The sequence below is a fragment of the Epinephelus fuscoguttatus genome, linkage group LG21, assembly GCF_011397635.1.
Source record: "Epinephelus fuscoguttatus linkage group LG21, E.fuscoguttatus.final_Chr_v1".
Lineage (NCBI taxonomy): Eukaryota > Metazoa > Chordata > Actinopteri > Perciformes > Serranidae > Epinephelus > Epinephelus fuscoguttatus.
In genome coordinates this window covers 1,987,487-2,011,739 of record NC_064772.1, presented here as the reverse complement: position 1 = coordinate 2,011,739, position 24,253 = coordinate 1,987,487, and the positions used below count along the sequence as shown (strand labels likewise).

Sequence of the window (24,253 nt, the reverse complement as noted above, 5' to 3'; positions counted from 1 at the left end):
ATTGGCCTGTAGTTGCTTACCTCCTGTCTGTCACCTGCTTTGTATACAGGAGTTACAATGGCCATCTTCAGACTGCTAGGGAATATGCTTTCGTTCAGTGACAGGTTTACAATACTAGTGACAGGCATCGTTAAATCATCTTTATATTTTTTAAGAACAGTATCAAGTCTCCAAATATATTTTGCCTTTGAATTGGATAATGAGGAAAGAATTTTATTTACCTTTGCCTCATCTGTATGATTAAAATTCAGTGCATTTACTTCACTTATTAAATTCAATGGGAGCTGAGTTTCTGTAGAGTTGCTACTCATTTCTGATACAGAGTTGATAAAATATTCATTAAAACTATTTGCAACAGTCAAACTGTTATCTTGTATAATCCCATTTGACTTAAGTTCCAAAGGTTCACTCTTGAGGCACTCTTTTCCTGTGAGGTTATCAATACTTTTCCATAACATTTTTGTATTCCCTTTTGCCGGTCTTATTATCTCAAAAACAGAAAGAAGCTTTAGCCTTCCTAAGCTGCCCCGTAACTTTATTTCTGAGGCTTTTAAATATCAAACGATCAGTTTCCAATCTAGTTTTTAAGGATTTTTTAAGGGCTGCATCTCTTTTCTTCATTAAGTGCCATAAATTGTCATTAAACCAAGGCGGGGTCTGTTTTCTATTTTGTTTCTGAGGCATTGTTTTTGTAAATTTGGATAAGACTTGCTTAAATGTGGATATTAATTCATCACAGGCCTGCTCACAATGTTTACCATTAATTGTACTTTCCCCATTTGGTTTGTCTAATTTCATTCTCAAATTGCTCTGAGTCTTTCTTTGGAATAAATAAAATATATTTCTTCTCTTGCATTTTATTTTGAGCCCTATACCGCTTCCTTGACAACTGCGAGTATCATTTTGCAAATCAATTTGTTTACACTGAATGCCCTCTTTAACATAGATCATAACACCTCCACCCTTGCCGTGTTTACGATCTCATCTATAGATACTGTAACCTGGGATAGGCTAGTAAAAACACTGGATGGAGTTGTTGGGGTTAACCACCTTTCAGAGAGACACGAATAATCAAGGTTAGAGTCTGACAATAATTGTTCAAGTTGTTCCATCTTTGACACAATACTCCTTATATTTAAGTGTCTACCAAAAATCCCCTTCGGTTTTAGTTTCGGGTCCCAGAGCACTTTCACATGATTTACAGTTTGAAACATTTTAGTTTTCTGCTGTTTTTTGGTTGTGGCGCTGATGGTGTGTGGCGTATTAATTGAGGAGGTCAGCGGACCAGCAGTTAGCATTCCACATATATCCTTATCCACTTTATGTGCAGTTCCTACCTTGTGCCGTAGCAATGCCAAGTCGCTCTCCGCCAGAGGGGCGAAGAAACACGGGCTCAGAAAACACAGCAGGTCCGCGCACCACAGGTGTGCGTCCGATTCCGTCTTCTTGATAATCTCCAGCTACCGGTATGGTTTGGAGGCTATCATCTCCAGATGGCTGGTAGTCTCCAGGCCCTGGATTAAGGTGGACATCTCCACAGAGCAGGAGAGTAGTACAGAGAAACGTGACAAGCTGTCCATTGCCGGGAGGGGGGACTCCATTCCGAGCAACATGGCCTGGTTGACGTTGTTTGGTAGAAGCTCGCCCGTTGTTCAGCACCACGGAGTAAGATGTAATGACTTCATGAATCAAGACGAGGTTGGAGAACAGCAAACTGCGGATCAAATGTCTCAAAGTGACGGGGTGATCTCAAGTACTCAGCACACTAACTTCCCCACAAGGGTAGGACCGCAACCATTAGCAGGTACAGGATCAAAATTGAAACGTATGATAGCTCTTGAGTTTTAATATTGACCAGGCAAAGTACCCAGGATGAGAACTTTATCTTGATCTTAGTGATAAAGAGTTCCCCAGATGATAATAGGGAAGGTGAGACAACGGTGCCTGCCTGACCGTGGCAACCACCTGCCGCCATGTTGTCACTTGGGTGATGCACGTGTGTACATGTACTTTGATACATTCCACCAGTGGAGGGATAAAGTATCCACATGTTAAAAGTTTACAATTCAAAGTAGTTTCTTGAAAAGATAGAAGATAGTAAAAAATATAACCAGACACAGTCTTGCACTCACACATTGAAAACACAGTGTAATAGCTTCCTCTGGTGGCACTGTAGTGGAGCTTCAATATCACTACTACTGCTGCTACTGCTACTACTACTAATACTACTACTGCTACTAATAATAATAATAATAATAATAATAATAATAATAATAAGAACAATAATAATAATAATATAGAAATGTATGTGAGATTTTTATTATGTATTTTGTTCATTTCAGACACATTAATTTAATTGATTGTTGCTTTTTAAATCAGTCGAACATTTAATTCCAAGCATTGTTTCACCATTTTTCTCTACCAGAGAATGTATTCTTATGTCTCCACTTTGTTTTAATTTAGAAACAGTTTCTGTTCATACATTCATAATAATATTTAAAAGTTGCTTAAAAATAGATTGGATGTTAAAAATAAATATCTTACATTACAAAGAAAACAAAACATCCTGATCATATTCTCTAATCATCAGTAAATTATGATGATTTGGTCTTTTGAAGTAATTGTACATTACTTTATTAAATGCAGCAGAATCAAAGTAAATTTTCATATATCATTCTTGCTGTTCCAGCTGTTCCTTCTGATATTCTGCATTTAATTTTGTAATCTTAGTTATGAATTAAAACCCCGCTCTCCTCTCTGTGTCCTCTAGGATCCCGGTCCTCCTCCCGCCTCCCCCTTGCTGGGTCTCAAACCTCTGCAGCTGCTGGAGGTGAAGGCCAGGGGACGCTTTGGCTGCGTCTGGAAGGCCCAGATGATGAACGAATATGTGGCTGTCAAGATTTTCCCCATCCAGGTTCAGACTCAGCCTTTTTCTTACTGATGTGTGCGTTGTTTTGATATCCTGAAACTATTTCACATCTCCCCTTCCTCCTTGTCCTGCTGTTGTCCCTCTCCCTAACAGAATAAGGAGTCATGGCAGAACGAAAGGGACGTGTTCCTTACTCCAGGTATGAGGCATGAGAACATCCTGAGGTACATCGCTGCAGAGAAACGAGGGAGTCACTTGGAGGCCGAGCTGTGGCTCATCACCGAGTTCCATGAGAGGGTGAGGAAGAGAGGGAGGAGGATGAGGAGGAGGAGGGAGGCAGCCTTAACTCTGTTATGGCTCAAGTTGTAAAATATCTGACTGGTGTTTATTCACTTGTCAAAATTCTGTAATCATCAAAAGCAGCAATGACTGATTAAAACTCACCATCCTGTTGATGCGTTCAGGGTCACTCTGACATCAGAGACTTTGTATTGGTTGCAGAGTACAGACTGGGTGAAATGTTTCAATGGCTGCATTGTTTCATCAGTTGGATATCTGCATGTCTGACGCCTTCCTTTGGACATATTTCCCCACTTTTAATCTGGAATCTGTTGAAACTGTGAGATCTCTGTTAGAGTTTGTGATGTCTGAAGGATTGAAACTGATTTGTGTTGCGTAGAAACAGGTTGAATTATTCTTACTGCTCTGGAAGGTTTTATATGGCTTGTAAGAAAATCAGGTTTTTACAATTCCGTTAGAGACAGAAGCGACTTGTTTTTGAATGAACTCCTGTTTGTGTCTTTGCAGGGCTCACTGTCAGATTTCCTGAAGGGAAACATTGTTAGCTGGTCCGAGCTGTGTCACATAGCCAAGTCGATGGCGTGCGGTCTGGCTTACCTTCACGAAGACATCCCCCGACAAAAAGGAGAGGGACCCAAACCAGCCATTGCCCACAGGTCTGCCACCAATAGATCATTAAAGTAATGTTAAAGAGAGCCTGTTCCGCTCATTATCAGGCTCATACTTTTATTTTGGGTTTCTAGTTGCATTGTGCATTTAGATGTACACGAATAAACCGTTTATGAGGCTTTTCCTGGTTATGATCATATTTTAAGACAAGATAAGATAAGATATACTTTATTGATCCCCCAGGGGGAAATTCAAGTATCACAGCAGCACAAGACAAAAACAAAGGACATTAACTCTGTTCGGACGCCGGCGTCCGTGCTCCCTCCCTCCTCTGTTAAATGGTATCTCACAGGCGCATACGTCATCAAACCATGTGATACGTGATATCACCGGATTCAGGGAGCTCTCGGCTTCCTGAATCCGGCATCGTTTTTCTTTTATTCCTTATGGTTTTCGCATCAGAGCCGCCTAAATACACAAAGTCCATAATCGCAATGAGTGGTGACAAGCCATGTTATGCCGTTTTTCGAGGGGAAAAGTTAACAGATTACTCTCAATCTCATGCCGAGCCGTCCGGGGAATACATAGCTGCTTTATAAAAGATGAGATCTCACTCCTACCACTATTTTTGGCTGAGATATACCGCCTAGAAAGTGGGATCACAACTTTCACGTTTCATATGGCTTTATTTGGTGATATTTTATGGTGTTTCTGTCATAAACAACATCAGCTATCATAATCACACCTGATTTCACTAATGTACGATGTCTGAAGCTGGCTGAGCGTTGTTTGATCACTGATAGTACTGTTTTGAAGCTGAATGAGCGCTCTTGTCATTTGGAGCTCCGCCTGGATCTTTTCATGGAAAAACCACTGTAGAATGGTAATACTTTGAGCAGTTTTCTTCGAACTTGAAACAAATGTTCATTGATAGCGTGCCTACAGCCCCACAGTGTCATTTACCGGCTCAGATGAAGCCACAGACAGTTATTCATCCTGAAAATAATTTTTTATTTTATTTTAGGCAAAATCTTAAGCTTTTTACTGACTTCAGAGGCCCATTACTCTGTCTCTGTATCACCAGGAGTGTTTCTAACGCTTTCACAAGAAACTTAAGAGAGTTTGCTTTCTGGCAAGACCTCATGCATGCATGTAGTCAGAGCGGTTCAGAGGCTACAGTCATTTGAATTTGGGTATTTGGTCATTTTAGCCGTTTTTCGCTAAAAAATGGGGGTGGAGTGCAAGAGGTTAAATAGAATAAGATTAAAGAGAAAAAATAAAAATAAAAATTAAAGATAATAATGGATAAATAAAAGATAAAATAAAATTGCTACATCAATAAATTTGCTACATCAGATGAATAAAGTGACAAAAAATGGCACACAAAGTGTTGAATGAAATAAAGTGACAGGTGGCAGATAAAGTGTCATTATTGGACAAATGCAATATAGGTCTGTTCAGAGCTAGATGTAGCTTAAGCTAAACTGCTGTTGTACAGTCTGATGACGATGGGAACAAAGGAGTGCTTGAATCATTCAGTACTGCACCTGGATGGGAGCATCCGCTGGCTGAATGAGCTGCCCATCAGCCACAGCTCGTCGTGCAGGGGGTGAGAAGGATTGTCCAGGATTGCACAGATTTTGTCCTTCACCCTCCTCTCAGCCACTGTCTCCAGACTGTCCAGGACCATAGAGCGGGCTTTCCTCACAAGCTTGTTGAGCCTGTTGACCTCACCAGTCTTAACCCCACCAGCACACTACAGCAAAGAAGAGTGCACTGGCAACCATAGACTGGTAGAAGGTCTTGAGGGGCCCACTAAAGACAAGGCAAGGCAAGTTTATTTGTATAGCACAATTCAACACAAGGTAATTCAAAGTGCTTTACAGAGACATTAAAAGCAACAAGACACAATTTAAAACAATAAAAACAGTCAATTGAAATGGGAAGTAGAAATTGAGAATGATAGTGATAATAATAAAATACAGTAACATAAAATAAAAACAGGCTCAATACATTGCATCTAAGAGCACTGCATACACAGTCATTATCGTTAACAAACTATAGAACATTTGTATAGCTGCCTAAGCTACACAGCCAAGGGTCCAGGCCGTGATGGCCTATATCACTCCTGCTACTCCTTGCCACCAAAAAGTGTTCTTAGACAACATTTAAGTTTAAGTTTAATTTCAAAAACCGGCTCTGTCAGAGATTTCAGCTAGGATCTCGTGTCCCTGGCTCTGAACCAGCTTGAATTTGGTTGGTCGGGTCTGTTTTTAATGAGTGTATAGGACATCTCCCTTAATAATACACCCAGTGTGTGCCCACTATTTGCTCTTGATTCCTTCACTCAGAGTCTTACCGTCCCACCGGACACAGGTTCCACACATTGGTCTTATTCAGATCGTAATGAACTCTAAAGATCCATCACAGGATGTCTCCCTTCTAGATCTGAATTCACAGCATGCTCCCCAGTGTCGAGTCACAGCAGTAGCTGACTCAGACTTCCCGATCACCCCCGCAGGGATGCCGACAGCCCAACCTATGGTTGGGTCTGTTTTTAATGAGTGATTATCACAATAATACACCCAATGCGTACCTACTATGTGCTCTTGAGTCCTTCACTCAGAGTCTTACCGTCCCGCCGGACACAGGTTCCACACACTGGTCTTATTCAGATTGAAATGAACTCTAAAGATCCATCACAGGACGTCTCCCTTCTAGATCTGAATTCACAGCGTGTCCCCCAGTGTCGAGTCACAGCAGCTGACTCAGACTTCCCGGTCACCCCCTGCAGGGATGCCAACAGCCCAACCTCTTAATTGCTTAGCCTCTGAAACCTCTCCTATTGGAGATTTCAGCCCGGACTCAGTCCTCAGCCCTGAAATCTCTGACATTTGCAGCCGATTTAACAATAAACCCAAATAGAACAGTCAGGATAAGAAAAGAAGTAGTATAATAAAAGGCATAAATCAGCAGTGTGTAGTTAAAAAGTACGGGCAGTAGAATACAGCAGGTAATTATTTAATCTAAGAGTACGCTTCAGTAAACAATAGTGTTTTTAGCCCTGATTTAAAGGAGCTGACAGTTTGAGCAGACCTCAGATCTACAGGAAGTTTGTTCCACAGGTGAGGAGCATAATATCTGAATGCTGCCTCACCTTGCTTGGTTCTTGTTCCTGGAACACACAACAAATTCTAGCTATGTTTTTCAGGTGGTAATAGGCAGATTTAGTTATAAACTTTAAATGGCTGTTGAAGTTCAGGTCTGAGTCTAACACCAAGATTTCTGGCTTGATTTGTAGCTGTCAATGACATAGAGCCAAGGTAGGCGCTGATCTTTGCCCTTTCATTTCTAGGGCCGAAAATTAATACCTCTGTCTTTTCTGGATTTAACTGGAGAAAATTCTGGCACATCCAGTCATTGATTTGATGAATACAGTTACTCAATGAGAGTAAGGGACTGTAGACATGTGATGACACTGAGATATAGAGTTGTGTGTCGTTGGCATACGTATGATAGGAGATGTTGTGATGTTCCATAATCAGGGCTAGGGGTAGCATATAGATGTTGAATAGAAGTGGTCCGAGAATGGACCCTTGAGGAACCCCACATGTGATCGTAGTTCGCTCAGATTTATGGTTACCAATTGACATAAAAAAGTCCCTATCTTGAAAGTAAGATTTGAACCATTGTAGCACAGTGCCGGTGAGTCCCACCCACTTTTCCAGTCTGCTAAGTAGTATATTATGATCAACTGTATCAAATGCAGCACTGAGATCTAGTAATACCAGGACAGAGGATTTGCATACATCATTATTCTGATGAATATCATTTAAGACTTTGATAAGTACAGTCTCAGTGCTGTGATGAGGCTGAAATCCAGACTGAAATGTGTTAAAAAGATTGTTTTGCATCATAAAAGTATGGATTTGCTGGAAGACAACCTTTGGCCTATAGTTACTAATTGTTGTGGCGCCCAGATTTGATTTTTTTTAGGAGAGGTTTTATTACTGCCACTGCCTGTCTTATCTGTAATATTTTGTTTGTGAAGAAGGCTGCAAAGTCATTACATGACTTGTTGGACAGTAGTTCAGGAGGGAGTGATGCTGTGGGGTTGGTCAGTCTGTCCACTACAGAAAAAAGTGTGCGGGCATTATTACTGTTTCTATTGATAATCTCTGAAAAGCTTGTCTACATACTCTTTTGCATGGACCGCGAACGCATCTGAACAAGGGCGGGGCATAATTTCAAGTCACGCGGAGGGGGGGGGGCATATGCATTGAAACAGACAATATAACTGACGTTGCGGAGCACTTTTTTTATTCTGACGCCACACAGTCACATCTACAGTACACGCATGAACACGAACACATGCTTGCTCAGATTAACCCCTCTGATCCCATTCTAACATTCACATACAACAGGCCAAGCCTATTTATACATAAAGGCACAGATGAGGCCACAGTGGAAGCTGGAGTAATTTGATCATTTTGTTTTTTCTGTTTACTTGAAGAAAATCAGATATCGACTTCTGTCTCTTCATTTTCCCAGATGCAGCCAGCGCAGGTGCCCGCCGTTAGCTCGCGACGCTCATGCATGACGTATTGATAAACAATGCACTTGATAGGCACACTAATATCAATATGCAGCAGTCAGTGGGAGTTTTTTTTTTTATCGGCAGCAGTTGGTGAGAGTGAGTGAAGGTGTGTGGTGACTTGGCTCGTAAAACACAGATAGGCTACAACTTAGGCTTTTATTCATATAAAATAGTTTGTCAGAGTAGAGCCCTGCGCGGGACTGTTTTCTTCATCACGCTCCTGCCCGCTCCGCTGAATTTCTGACCATTACCGCCCGTTGTTTTCATTTAGTTTTTAATGAAATAAAGGCTGTTTCATATTCTATTCTCCTCCTTTGTATTTAATTAGGCTATTTTTCTACCTATAATCATGCAGTGATTGAGGTTAAGGGAAGCCCGGCGCCAGGATGAAGTTACTGAGGGAGCGGTTAAAAATTACGAGGGGGCAAATCTTTATTATGCAACATAGGTTCACACAGTGGGTTATAAAGAGCGCGCAGACGTGCGTAATAGTTGCTCGTAATGAGAGCTCGTCGCCGGTGAAACACAATAAACTGCACGTCTTCTTTCATGTTTGTCTCATGACAGATGGAGCTGACAGACAGACAGACAGACAGGTGGAGCAAGCGGCAAATTGGTATGAAAGCTGGTTCAGGGCATATTCGTCCATTTATGAATAAATATGGAGTGGAAACGCTCATGCATGTGCACCAAGTTTTTGTGTTGACATCCCGTCGCTAGGCTACATCTTCTTCTTCTTATTATTATTATTATTATTTTTCTTCTTCTTCTACTGTTTAATGGCGGTTGGCAAACAGCGAATTGGCCCATTACCGCCACCAACTGGTGGAGTGTGGATCAAAATGACTATTACTATTTGCGTTGGGTCCCGCCGGGTCCCAATGCAGCCCTTTATGTCAGAGTACAAAAGTTACCCGGGCCATGGCCCCCCTGCCCCCCCGGTTCCGCGGTCTATGCTCTTTTGTATTCTTTAACCAGTGTGGCGTTTCTCCAGGATGCCTTTTTCCTACCTGACAGAACTTTGGTCTTAACTGGGGCGATAGAATCAATAACAGTCATAACATTGGAACTAAAACTGCTTACAAGGTCATCAACTAGAGCTGATGGCAGAGTTGGTGATGGTGTAAAATCCTGGGTGAATAATCCACAGGTGTTCCACATTTATATAACGCTTTCTGATCACCTCTGCTTCACTTTTCATAGGACTAGCAAGGGTGGTCATTTTGAACAAAACACAGTAATGGTCAGATAAAGCGACATCGTTCACCACAACCTCAGAGATATTAAGACCTTTGGAAATAATTAGATCTAATATGCGTCCTCTGTTATGTGTTGGTTCTGTGACATGCTGAGAAAGCCCAAAGTTATCCAGAATATTTAACAGTTCCTTAGCACACTCATCTGTAAGATTATCAACATGAATGTTAAAATCTCCCACTAAAACAACACAGTCAAAATCCATGCACACAATAGACAGCAATTTGACAAACTCATCAAAAAACCTTGCATCATATTTGGGGGGTCTGTAGATGGTTACTAAAATTGCTCGACAGGGGGATTTTAACTGAGTAGCAACATATTCAAAGGAGTCAAACTGACCATAAAACATTTGCTTACACTGGAAGCTGTCCTTGAACAGAGTGGCAACTCTCCTCTCTTATGTATTCTTGCTTCACTAAAGAAACTAAAATTTGGAGGGGTTGTCTCAATTAAAACTGCTGCACTATTTTCCTGACCTAGCCAAGTTTCAGTTAAAAACATAAAATTAAGTTTGTGCTTGTTAATAAAATCATTGATTAAAAAGGATTTGCCAGCCAGAAACCTGATATTTAGAAGTGCTAGTTGTGAAACATTATCTGGCATAAGTTTAGAGACAGACTGTGATTGACATGAGATACATATCAGATTTGATGGGTTGACCGTCCTTGATTTTCTGCAGTTGTTTTTATTTTTGCCATGCCGCCGGCTGAGTGAAATTGCTGGCATAAGGGGGAAAGCGGCATGGTGACTGTCCTATCTCTTCTTTTCTTGACATTCTTGCTGGGACAGAGACAATCTCTGCAGGTTTCTTGTAATGTGGAAGACAGAGTCGCAGACCGTGACGTCATCATCATGGGAGGCGGTTGTTGTTTTGGGAGCAGTAAGTGTCTGTCTGTCTGCTCCCTGTGTGCTGACCCTCCTGCTTATCAGTGCATATATGTTCTGATAAGATGACTTGATGGTGTGATGTATGTTGCAGCCAAGATGTCTGGAGCCAAGGTTGTTTGGGTGAATCCCGTCTGGAATGAAGCGGCTTTTTATCAATAAATCCAGCCTGTTGCTCGAGGCAGGCTGATGACAGCCAGGTGCTTAAGCCAAGGAGTCTGCTGAAAGAATCGCAACCTCTGCCGAGTGTTGGGATAGGTCCAGAGATGAAAGACACTCCTGAGTGAAGTTTTTTAAGTGTTTCCAATAAAAACAAAAAGTCTTTCTTTAGGGTCTCAGACCAACATTTATTCATGAGGATGTCAAATGAGCCAGCAGCATGAATAACAATCTTCTTAATATGTGGCCGTGTAGACATGATGTCTGGTAGCATAGCTGCCACCTCTCTGACTGATGTGTTATTCACAGTTAGATTTTCAGTCCTGGCCATTTCCACCTGCCTCGTTATAAAATCCCCAATCAGAATAGTGTCTATCCTCTTAGCTTTGTTTTTGGCAGAATGCTCTCTGGCTCTCGGCCTGGCACTGGCTTGTGACCCGTTAACTTTGTTATTGCTCAGTTTCATAGTTTCATACCGTTATAAGTTAAGCGACTCTGTTTCCTCTGTTGCTGCTCTGTTTCCGTGGTGTGTGCGAGGGGGGACACAGAGCCGTTCGCGTGGGGAGCCGACCAGCTGTCAGCCGGGAGGGGAGCTGCCGGCAGAGGATGACTCCCGGATTGGGAGACGTGAGACGGGCGGCATCATCCTTGAGCTCATTGGAGTCCGGCGCTTCGACCCGCGATGACAGAGGCTCAAATCTGTTGGAAAGGCTGCTCCTTAACACCACATCCGACCATTGCGGCTTACGACTGGGCGTTGCACTGCTGGGCTGCGGAGGAGAGGAGGTAGGATCCCAGGCTACTGTGTCCTGAAGAGCAGCTTTTAACGAGGAGATCTGTAGAAACTGCTTGTGAGCCACGTCCAGGGCGTTTGTCAGCAGCTCAGATTGGGACTTGAGTTCCGCTGACAGCCTTCGGATGTCTTCCTTGAGGTTGGCAATGATCCTGTTTTTCTTAACGAGTTGCTGGTTTTCATCAGGAGGGCTGGATGTAGCCATTAGCTTAGCAAACCAAGCTAAGTTGCTACAGGTTGCTTCACAAGTCGGCTCTACTCAGAAGTCAAACGAGGAACTCTCTAATGTTGGACCATTAGTAAGGTCCAACACTGATGCTGGGCGAAAGTGCCAGGCTTTCAGTTGGCATTCTAGGTTATCCCAAAGGTGTTGGATGGGGTTAAGGTCGGGGCTCTGTGCACCACACTCAAACAAAATATGTCACCAAGACACCAAACGATCTGAGTCTCCTCAGGAATGACATCCTGCTCCGTCCTTTTTTTGGATATGGTGTTTACATGAGCACAGAGAAATCAGGTTACTAGCATCCCGGTTACTGATTACTGCATTCTATTTGTGCAGGTGCAGTTATGTTTATAAAACAAACTGGCAATTTTGTAATCTGACATTCTCAAATCCTGTAACTGTTGCACTTAAAATAATTCAACCGTGGCTTAAAATGAATCCACTTTTGCTTTTATCGACCTTAGCACTATTAAATGTCTCATCCCAGTTTCTGTCAACTGGATAGGGTGTTTACATGGTCAAACACATAAACTGGATACACCAATGAAACTTTAATGAAGGTGTAATATTAGCACTTAAATAAAAATACTGAGTGTTTAAAAAACACTTCATTCTCCTCATACTGCTATACAGGAACACCTATATTCACCCTGCTGAGAAAGTCTGAAAATTTTCCTGGTCTTCTGGATCTGTGTCTTTGCAGCCAGGGAGTGACTGTAATAGAGAATAGAGTCACTTTCTTCCGGGAAATGTTCCAGCAGGAATATGATCTGAAATCAACATCAGCAACCAAGATCACATGTTTACCTGATGTTAGCATGTAGGTGTATGTATCAGTGTATGTAGACACTAACAGTAGCATGCCTGGAGCAGATGATAACCATTAAAGGAATCCGTCACCAGCTGAGGTTTTTACTCACAGGGATTACTTACATAAGCATAAGTGAAATTTAAGTCATTATGTGAAACTTTGGCCATGTTTAATATGAACACCTGACATTGAAACATTATATGACTGAAAATAGAGAAAAGCATAATAGGTCTCCCTTAAGGTCATGTAGCTTCACCTTGCTGCTCAAACTTTAAAGGTCTGTCGAAACTGTTCCCAGTCATTTTAGATGAGGAAACCTCATTGAGCAAAGCTGGCTCTGATTGGCTTTCCGATTCTCTGTCAAACATGCAAACATGGAAATGAATATAATAATAATATAGAAATCAACACAAAACATCTTAAAAATGCTTTATTGGTTCAGTGGTTTAATGCCTATTACTTTATTCCTGAGGGTACTACTGTAGAAATTATTATGGGTGCAACTTCTTTAGAGAGTGGAAGTGGCAGTAAACTATTTAATCACATTGACTTTCCATGGTTGGTCTCAGTGGCTAAAAGCCAATGGCGGTTGTTTTCAGTAGTAATTCGCTTTCAGTTTAGCAAATACTGCATTGATTTTATTGGATATTTAACAATAAATTAGCATTCTCTAAAATGAGCTCTGGGACCTGTTGTTTGGTCCGTGTCTGTAACGACACTAACTCAGATTAATTTTGAGGCTTCAACAATAGTGCGTTAAACATGGAGCCAGAACAAAAAGGGATTGCTCCTGACTGTAACCAGCAACACAGTCTCCACCGTCAACCTATGGAGGAGAATAGGTTGCCCCCCGTACTGTATAATGTTAATACTGGATTGTCCCATCTTGGAAAATAAAATGTACTGTCCCTTACTGAATTGAATATTACAGATTTTACTGAAGTCTGCTGCTAATTTCAGTCATGTTTTATTCAGTAGAACTGATAAATCAGCAGTTATAAAAATGTGTAAACTGTGTCTTTAAGGCAGACAAGTGGAGCAATAGCTGGTAAACATCATGTTTATTCACTTAACATGGTGCTAAAATTAATACTGAATTATGTTAAATGTTTGCTGAATGTTTTCGTGTCTATATAAAATAATAAATAACCTTTAGAGGGAGTAAATGTTTACCCTAAGCTAGCTAGGGCCCTCTTAAATTTATCACTATGTTAATGTAGCAAAGCAAGCTAATCATTAACATGCTCCGGTTAAAAAAGAAACAACCAATGCTTTGAGATGGCTGTCAAAGATGATAGACGTATGATCATGTTATCCCATCTGAAGTGTAGCAGGTGGTGTTTTCTACATGTTTACTTCCCAAATGCTCTATGAAAGAGGATTAGTGCACCGTTATGTACTATTACCATTGAAAAATGCTGGTTACGGTTCAGTGCTAAAAGTCATGCCCAGCACACAAAGCATCTTGGAGGCTAGGAATAAGGTGGATCGGAGGGTAGGAAAATGGCACAAGGAGTTTGTACAAGCACAAAGATGAAGAAACTATGGAGTCATCAAAGTGCCAAATCAGATTCTTTACTGAATTGAACCTCTTATTGTTTCTCAAATGATCGAGTGACAACACAAGGGCGGCTGTGGCTCAGAGGTAGAGCGGGTCGTCCACCAATCGAAAGATCAGTGGTTCGATCCCAGGCTCCTCCAGGCTGCATGTCGAAGTGTCCTTGAGCAAGATACTGAACCCCAAATTGCTCCCGATGACTGTTCCATCGGTGTGTGAGTGTGTTAAAACTGAGTAGCAGGTGGCACCTTGTATGGTAGCCTCGGCCACCAGTGTATGAATGTGTGTGTGAATGGGTGAACGTGACTCGTAGTGTAAAAAGCGCTTTGAGTGGTCACTAGATGACTAGAAAGGCGCTATACAAATGCAGGTCCATTTACCATTTACCATTTACAAGCAGCACCAAGTTCAGGGCCCGTATTCACAAAGAATCCTAAGACTAAAAGTAGCTCTTAGTGACGTCATTCTAAGAAAAATCTTAGAATTCAAGGAATTCTAACTGCACGAGGACAGTATAGGATTGCTACAGCAGTGTGAGATGGGCTACCAGCTAGTTTGATGCTCTTCTACAAACAGGAGAAACATGCAGAGACATACTCGGGCGTACTATAAGCGGGGGGGGGGGGGGGGGCGAAAAGTGGTTTTGCTTGTGCTGCCCATACCTAATTAAGATTCTTTTAAACACAGTCATCACTGAGTGAAATGTCAACACACAGATATGAAACACATGTTGATAGCATTCGGTGTGACTTCTCATTATCTCTGATGTCCATTCAGAAGAAACGTACATAAATTCACTCAGAAAGCAGAGAAAAAATAATCATCATTCAAAAAAAAGTTTTCAGCACAGTAATCCAGTGATAGCTGTCTGTACATCCATGAGTACACTGCAAACAGGAGCTGCTCACACGTCATTCAGCTCATGAGATGAGACAAAACAAGACTGGATAAGATAAGACATGACAAGGTAAGATTAGATAAGATAAGACAAGATTAGATAAGATGAGACCAGATCAAATTATATGAGATAAGACTAGACTAGATGAGATAAGGTAAGATGGGATAAGTTGAGATGAGATGAGACAAAGTCAAATGATATGAGACAAAATTAGATAAAGTAAGACAAGACAAGGTAAGATGTGGCGGCAGTAGCTCAGTCCATAGGGACTTGGGTTGGGAACCGGAGGGTCGCCTGTTCGAGCCTGTCTGGACCAAATATGGAGCGTGGACTGGTGGCTGGAGAGGTGCCAGTTCACCTCCTGGGCACTGCCACCTCCTGGGCACTGCCAGTTCACCTCCTGGGCACTGCTGAGATGCCCTTGAGCAAGGCACTGAGCCCCCCAGCCACTCGGGGCGCCTGACCAAGGGCAGCCCCCTCACTCTGACATCTCTCCACTTTGTGCATGTATAGGTCCAGTTTGTGCATGTGTGTGTCTTTCGGACCTGTGTGTAATTGACAAGCAAGAGTGAAAACATTGAATTTTCCCTCAGGGGGATTAATAAAGTAAATAAACTTAAACTTAAGATAAGATAAGATAAGATGAGACAAGACAAGCTAACATAAGCTCACATAAGATGAGACCAGGTCAAATGATCTGAGACATGACATGATAAGATGAGGTGAGACAAGAAAAGATTAGATAAAGTAAGACAAGACAAGGTAAGATGAGACAAGATCAGATAAGAGAAGATGAGACAAGATCAGATAACAAAAGATGAGACAAGACAACATGAGATGAGATAAGATAAGGCAAGGTAAGATAAGATGAGACAGGACAATATGAGATGACATGAAGAGATGAGATAAGACAACACAAAATAAGATAAAGTAAAGTAGGGTAAGGTGACATATGTCACCCAACGTTACTTATTTTAAGCCAAATCATGTTTGTTTGTTGTTGTTTTTTTAAACCTAACCAAATGCTTTTGTTGCCTAAACTCATGGAAATAAACTATACATTTAATGAGCAGCACCTGTTCATTCCCTGTGAAAACAAAAGTGTATGTTGAAGAGACAAGCATAAATTGACAGGGGGTCCCTGAGCATCCAGGATACCTAGAGTGAGAGTGAGAATGTGTTTGCAAGTTGTGAAAGAATTTTTTTTCTGACTCTTTCAACTTTAGTGGGTGTTAAAGTACATCTTCTCAGTCGAGAGATCATTTTTGTGAGACACCACATGATTGTACTATCACACAGCATGTCATGTTTATTTTCCCCCTCAAAGCATTATGGCAACTGTGTTGGGGGGGGCAGTCTTGCCTGAGGGAGGTTGGAGTGTCAGGGTTTGATTTAATTGTCTCTTTGTGTCTCTCAGGGACTTCAAGAGTAAGAACATAATGCTGCGTTCAGACCTCACAGCAGTCATCGGTGACTTTGGTCTTGCCGTTCGCTTCGAGCCAGGGGAGCCACCCGGAGAGACACATGGACAGGTGAGCTGCTTTGACTGCAGGGGGTGGTGGTGGAGAAGAGTGACACACTGAGCACTGTTTCATGTCTGTTTGTGGGTGCAGGTTGGAACGAGGCGTTACATGGCTCCAGAAGTTTTAGAGGGAGCCATCAACTTCCAGCGAGACGCCTTCCTCCGGATTGACATGTATGCCATGGGTCTGGTGCTGTGGGAGCTGGTGTCCCGCTGCAAGTCTGTGGACGGTAACACACACACAACTACTGTACACCTGTCTCCCACCAATTTATGTGATTATATATATCTAGATTTCATCCTTGTATTAAAACATCTGCACTATTATATTTCCTAGAGTCTTTACAGTCTTTATTCTCATTGTTATGCGACCAAGCATGCAATGTCTGTGGCTGGAGGCATTATGTTTTCGGGTTGTCCATCCCGTTTTTGTGAATTCAGTATCTCAAGAATGCGTCGAGGGAATTTCTTCATTTGGCACAAATTTCATGTGAACTCAACGATTTACTATGTACATTTTGTTGGTCAAAGGTGAAAGGTCAAGGTTACTGTGACCTTGTCTGTCTTAGCCTTTTGAATGCAGTATCTTAAGGATTAGGGTTCAACGGTACAGGTAGCATATGGTACAGTCTGTACCTCGGATTTTGGGCCACGGTTTCGGTACATGTTTTGTGCATAAAGAGAACAATTTTTTTCCCCCCAAATGATCTCTTTATTTTGCTTGACTTTGCACTTGACATGCTGCTATGTTGTGCTACAGCCTATTCAAGTGCTGGAATTTGTTATTTACGTGACAACGCTTGAACACAACACAGGCTCCGCTCCATAGACTGTGTGTTAAGTGCTGTGCTGCAGATCCTGGCCGGGCTCGTTTCCAAGCAACGTTTGCAGATAGTGAAATTTCTGTTACTGTTTTCACTCCCTTGTCGTTTTATTCAACAGCGAAACTGAAATGATCCCACACCGGAGATTTGTATGAAGCCGGTGCTTCTTCAAGCTTTTGTCTCTCAACTCCTCCGCTTGCGTTTGCTATGGCTCTCTATGTTTGTTTTTTCCACTTCTTTTCTGTGTGAGATGAATGTCACTTTCCCCGGCTCCAGTTACAACAGTGTGAGGGGGAAAGTGGGCAGAGCCACAACAGTGATTGGACATTAACTCACGGAGAGGGCTTTTGTGCAGCAGGCTGACTTGGCCGTTCTCTTTATACATCCATGGACTCGGCCTGTGGATAGGCACATATACACACAGTGTCCTGTAAAGCATCAATGCCAAATTAATTGCAAAACCGGAAACTCGCCCTCCATAAGGGCTTATTGATCCGTGCGGGGCGGACCAAATGGTTCAATATATTACCGAGGACCGTTGCATCCCTATTAAGAAGACTTTGAGGGAATTTCTTCAAATTTGTCCACTTTGAGCTTAACTGATTCGATCTTAGTGGTCAAAGGTCAAGGTCACTGTGGCCATCTCATTTTTCTGAATACAATATCTCAAGAACACCCTGAGGGAATTTCTTTAAATTAAGCACAAACATCTACTTTGATTCAAGGATGAACTGGTGGTTAAAAAGTGAAAGGTCAAGGTCACTGTGACCTTGTCCATCCGTTCTCAGAAATGCAGTAGCTGAAGAACACCTTGGCACAAATGCTTACTTTGAGTCCAGAGTGAACTAATTAGAACTTGGTGGTCAAAGGTCAAGGTCACTGCAAGCATGCATCCATCTCATTCTCTTGAATGCAATATCTCAAGAATGCATTGAGGTGAATTTCCTTAAATTTGAATTTGAATGAACTAACTACAATTTTTGGTTGAAGATCAAAGGTCACTGTGACCTCACAAAACACGTTTTTGGCCGTGATTTTCTTTTTATACATATTTTAATGAGTATTGTTGGAGGGAGCCCAACCTCTAATATTTTCACTGCCACTGACAATAGTTACTGTCAGTTAACAGTAGATTACAGTGGTGACCAGATAATCCAGTGTAGAGAGAAGCATGAAACATCCGGAAAAAAGTGTAAGGAGTTTTTACTTTCAGCAAAATTAAATTATCACAAAGAGTCATTTCTCACAAATGGATACTCAGAGTTCAAATACAGAAACAGTTGATGCCTGTTTCTAAAATTAGTTGATTCTGTCTCAAAACTGTAATCGCTGAGTCTCTGCTGAAGCTCATAATAGTTTCTCCATGGTCAGACTGTATCACTGCTGTCTCTGCCACATTTTAAACACAGTCATGAATTCTAAGACAGAGCCAGCTCCTTCTACTCGACTAATATTCACTCAGGTGTTTTACTGTGAATTGCCTTCATAGACACTGACTCACCTTGTGTGTGTCTGTTAGGTCCAGTGGATGAGTACATGCTACCGTTTGAGGAGGAGGTCGGTCAACATCCATCATTGGAGGACCTGCAAGAGGTCGTCGTCCACAAGAAGATGAGGCCGGCCCTCAAAGACCTGTGGCTAAAACACAGCGTGAGTCCTCCATCACAGCAAACCAGACACTTGAACGTTGAATGTTGATATCGGTACATAGTAGTCAGTGTAACACAGTGTTTGGGCTACAACTTAAGACTATTTTGTAACATTTTATATCCAAAAGATTAAAGTTCTACTTCCCTGTGACACCATAACGTTCTGCTAAAGCACTTTGCTGGCTATTATTCAACCTCATATCTCAGGAACAGAAGGGGAAATATTTGGTCAGATACCGAATTGGTGACTGTTGAAACTGTGCTAATTGTATAGATCTTTGCTGTTGTGTTCAGGATGTGTGTGAAGCATCCACATTTTAGAATTTGTAACTCTTTTGCAGTAATATCCATATTTAAAGCTTTGACAAATGGTGTGGCTACATATGAGTCTGGACAAATATGGATGTAAACTGTAACTTAAACGTAACTGTGGATGAGGGGATAATTCTAGTTATATCATTATTCTGTTGCATAACAGATGCTACAATTATAAATGTAAAGCGTCTACTCTGTAGAGCAGGAGCAGCAAAGTCGCAACACAGAGCAGCAGGAGTCAGATTTCACTAATCAGGAGAGTTGACCGACAAGACAGTGGCAAACCCCAATGCTAACAGGGAACTTAATGGTAATGTGCAGTTCTTCATGTAACAGCTCACTGTGGCTGCTCCTGACTGTTCCATCACTCCCTGCAATATTTCAAACTTATCTGCTGTCAACATATGATGAAAATGACTGTTGTCTTGTTTTGTAGATGCATTTTTGATGAACAATAGTGGTAGTGCTAATCACACTGCCAAACACATTGCATTTCCTGTGAGTAAATTAAAGTCAACTAGTGTTTGGCCAGTTAAATCTTTTTAATGTGAAGCTGCAGCAGGAGGAAAGGTTTAGTTTGAATTAGCATACAGCACTCTACAGATATTGAGCATCATCAACAAATGTCGTTTCTGGTATAATTATAGGTTATTATTTAGTCATTAGTCATACTTCTACTGTTATTATACACATATGATTATTGTCACACATGTATACTGCCAGTATACTCTCTCTCTCTCTCTCTCTCTCTCTCTCTCTCTCTTTCTGTCTCATTGTGTCATACGGATTACTGTTAATTTATCAAGCTGATCTGTTCTGTACGACATCTATTGCACGTCTGTCTGTCCTGGATCCCTCCTCAGTTGCTCTTCCTGAGGTTTCTACCGTTTTTTCCCCCGTTAAAGGGTTTTTTGGGGAGTTTTTCCTTATCCGCTGTGAGGGTCCTAAGGACAGAGGGATGTCGTATGCTGTAAATCCCTCTGAGGCAAATTGTGATTTGTGATATTGAGCTTTATAAATAAAAATGATTGATTGATTGAATTGATAGGTGTTATCTGAGTTTAGAAACCAGTTGGAAAATTTCCTCACCATGGCATTCCTAGTGTCATATTTTACAGTTCACTCTATCCTACTATTAATCTAGAAAGATTAATCAATGGGGCTGGGGATGAAACTCGATAGCAACAAAACTGCGTTGGTACTACTGATTCACATTAAATCAATTGATACCAAATTTCAGTATCTGAGAGCACATCTGGATGAGACCACCAGGTTCAGGCAGAAAAATGCCCTGATGCTCTGCGGCAGCAACCTGAAACTGTCACTGCAGTGCCAATAGTTTTGGCATCTGGTCTATTTTCTTTTCAGTTTGATTTTAGAAATAGCCTAGTATAACTTTATATTGTGATTGTGCTTCTTAAATTATCTACTTACTATTTCACATATTGGTCAGTTGTGTCTATACAGAGAACAAATGAGATGATGGACAGACAGACAGGGATTTAGTGGTGTAAAGAGAAAGCAAGACTACATCACCCCTGCAGCTTGTTTGAAAGTACGTTTTAGTTATTACATAGAGAGTAAAATACTGAAAAAATTACGTTTGGGCACTGGTACCAAATTCTCGGTACTGGTACCCATTCAAATGTGAATGGTACCCAACCCTATTTATTAATAATTAAAAGTCACAAATAATTTTCTGCCTCACAGTGCAAAGATTTGGAAAGTATTTGGACCAGCTTTAAATGAAGCATCAGTCTCTCATAATGTCACATTGTTATATTTTAGTTGAGCATCTTTGAATCAAATACCTCGTACAATGATCTCAAGAGGTTAAGCTGCTAAGGATCAAGACTTTTGACAGTTTTACAATACCTGCATTAAATATAACCAATACTTTTCTGATGAGCAGACAGATGCTCATTCATTTCTCTGCCGAGCCATGCTCTTCTCTGCAACACTGTTGCCCCTTATTGATCAATTTCAGAAACAGTTTGGTGATGTTTGGAAAACTGTCATTGATTTATGGCCAATTTGTGCAAGACCATTGCACTTGTTTGGAACTGGTGGGGCCCCCTTATCTAGTGATTTCAAAAAAAAAAAAAAATCACACGTGAGCGTCATGATTATTTAACATACCCTGCAAGTTTTGTAATGATTCATAGTCCGATGGTTTTTATATGCCACTGCCATTTTTTTTTATTTGTAGCACTCCCTAGTGGTAGATTTAAATGAAATTTTCAGGCTATGTTAACATTTCCTGCAAGTTTTATGATGATTGGCTCAACAGTTGTGGAGTTTGTTCTGTGTGTCCTTAGCCACGCCCCGTCTAAAGTTCATTGGTCAGTATCTTCAAAATAGAATGAGATATCAACAAGCTTTCAATAACTTTTGATACGCTTAGTCCAGTAATGATCCATAGAGAAAAACAAATCATATATTTCTGAAAAAAATTAAAAATGGTGTAAAATCTAGTCAGGCAGACTTAAATGGTTACTGAGGCTTTTTTGAAGAGCATGCCCCCTCTAAAGTTCAATTTTCAGTGTATACAAAATGCATTGAGATATCATTAAGCTTTAAATAAACTTTGATAAGCCTCATCCAGCAATGATCTATGGAAAATTTGGTAGGAATCGGAGCTACAGTTTAGGAGATGTCAAAAATATGTTGTTGTTTTTTTAAATCTAAATTGCGTTGCAGTGCTCCCATAAGGAATTAAGAAATGTTTTTTTACACGTGGTTAAATTTTTCTATTTAAGGTATACTGCACGTTTTGTAATGATTGGACAAACAATTTCTGATTTGTAGTCTCATTTGTGTTATGCCACACCCATTTTTTGCATTTGTGGGGCTCCCTAGTGGTCAATTCAAATGAAACTTAAAGGTTATGTTGCTAGAAGTTGTGTGGACAGTTTGTTGTTGTTAGACTTTGTCCTATTTATGTGCTGAGCCAAGACCCCTCTAAAATTCATAGGTCAGTATCTTCAAAACACAATGAGATCTCAAGAAGCTTTTGGTAACTTTTGGTCAGATTGGTCCAGTGATGATCTACAGACAGGTTGGTACAATCATGTATTTTAAAAAAAGAAAAAAGAAAAAATCAAAGTGGCATAAAATTTAGTCAAGCAGACCTTCATGGTTCTTGGGGCTTATGAAGAGCACACTGAGCTACACTTTTCTGTTGAATTTCAAGTTAAATTGGTCTTACAGTGTGAGAGACATGGCCTTTCCAAAATTAAGTTTTTGGATTAGAGCACCCCCATCTGGATGATTGGCTTCATATTTATTGAGCAGCATTTGCACACAACTTCCAATCACCATTGAATAAGTGTATACAATGTACCATCTTACAGGACTTTGCAAAAACATTTAACATTTTGCAAAAAATTAAAAAATAATGAATTCACACAAAAACATTACATTTTCAGCCCTTCAGGCTTAAACCCCCAAAATAATAAATTAGTTGGACTCTTGTTTTTCTGATGTCTTCCTGTAATGACTTCTTCTTCTGCTGCTGCTGTCTGCAGGGTCTGGCTCAGATCTGTGAGACAGTGGAGGAGTGCTGGGATCATGATGCTGAGGCTCGATTATCGGCTGGGTGTGTGGAGGAGAGGATCTGTCAGGTCCGCCGCCTCACCACCACCATCTCCCCGCCTTCCTCTGACCACCACGCCCTGCTGGTCTCCACGCTCCCACATGTTCCCATGGTAACCAATGTGGACCTACCGCCCAAAGAGTCCAGTATATGAGGAGGAAGTAAGAAAAGAAAACAAACAAACTTGTTTTGGAGGCCTGACGTTACCGGTGAAGTTCGGTTCAACTTCCTGTGAAAACAACCGAATCTCACACAAACACACACACACACACACACACACACACACACACACACACCATCTTTTCTCAGTGGAATTTTACAACCTGAACCAGAAACATGGCGTGAAAGCAGCTGCTATTTGATCTCTTTGGACTTCTTTTCTTTGATTCTCTCTACGTCCGTTTTGGACAAAAATTACCAGCACACGTTCGCGTTTTTCTCAAGTTTTCCTCTTGGTCTTGATTAATTCGTGTTTTTTTTTTTTTGTTTTGTTATTTTGTTTTTTTCACCAAATGTGTGTGTGTGTGTGTGTGTGTGTGTGTGTGTGTGTGTTTGTTTAATGAGAGAACCAAACATGCTCATACACATACACACACACACACACACACACACACACACACACACACAAACAGGAAAACCCAACACTGAAACACACTGCATTCAGGTCCCGACTCAGTGAATGCTCTTCTCCAGGTACCTCAGCGACGACTTTCATTTCTTTTGCTATTTTCTTTTCTTTCTTTTTTTTTTAAACCATTTTCGGCGTGCATTCTTTCTTCTACTCCTCCAGATCTGGACTTTTCTACCTACCTGGCAACTTTGCAACCGCGTTACCTAGCAACCACCTACCATCAACCTACCGTTGGGATGTTTTTTTACTACAATGCTGCAAAACCCTTGTAGGAACTACACGACTGTTACGCAACAAATACCTACTTTAGAACACTTTTTGTTCTACCTTTTCTCTGACTCATTTTCTTTTCTGTTTTCCTCCTACGACCACACGCTACTACTCACACACGACAAACCTTCGGATCCAACGGGTTGCATCCAAAAATACAGGAAACAGGAAGTGAGGTCACAAGGAAAGACTGAAAACACAAAACCCAGAAAGACTGGACAGTGCTTGTTTTTACGGGAAGGTTTCCTCTCTCTCTTCCTTTGTGTTCAGCTGTTCTAACTTGAAGTTGAAGACTAAGAGAGGTCTGACGGAATTGCTTTTCAGGAGCCAGGAGGCGAACGTCTTGCATGCAGAGATTTGATTGGCTGACTGCGTTCAACCACAGCATTTTGGTTGGCTCATAAATAAAACTTCTCAGGTAACCAGGAATACAGGGGCTGGGGGAGGGGATTCAACAGGACGCGATGCCGGCCACAAGTTTT

The 24,253-nt window shown here is 41.2% G+C and overlaps 1 protein-coding gene across 1 annotated transcript in view; it reads left to right on the top strand.

The window, feature by feature from the left end:
• LOC125882113 (activin receptor type-2B-like) overlaps window positions 1-23,420 on the top strand; it is a 123,070-nt gene extending 99,650 nt beyond the window's left edge. The window contains exons 5-11 of the mRNA XM_049565803.1: window positions 2,771-2,914; window positions 3,023-3,166; window positions 3,677-3,825; window positions 16,383-16,497; window positions 16,579-16,717; window positions 18,831-18,961; window positions 22,803-23,420. Of these exons, the coding sequence (XP_049421760.1) occupies window positions 2,771-2,914; window positions 3,023-3,166; window positions 3,677-3,825; window positions 16,383-16,497; window positions 16,579-16,717; window positions 18,831-18,961; window positions 22,803-23,024 (1,044 nt within the window). The 3' untranslated portion in view covers window positions 23,025-23,420. The remainder of the gene's footprint in view (window positions 1-2,770; window positions 2,915-3,022; window positions 3,167-3,676; window positions 3,826-16,382; window positions 16,498-16,578; window positions 16,718-18,830; window positions 18,962-22,802) is intronic.
• Window positions 23,421-24,253: the final 833 nt, after the last annotated feature.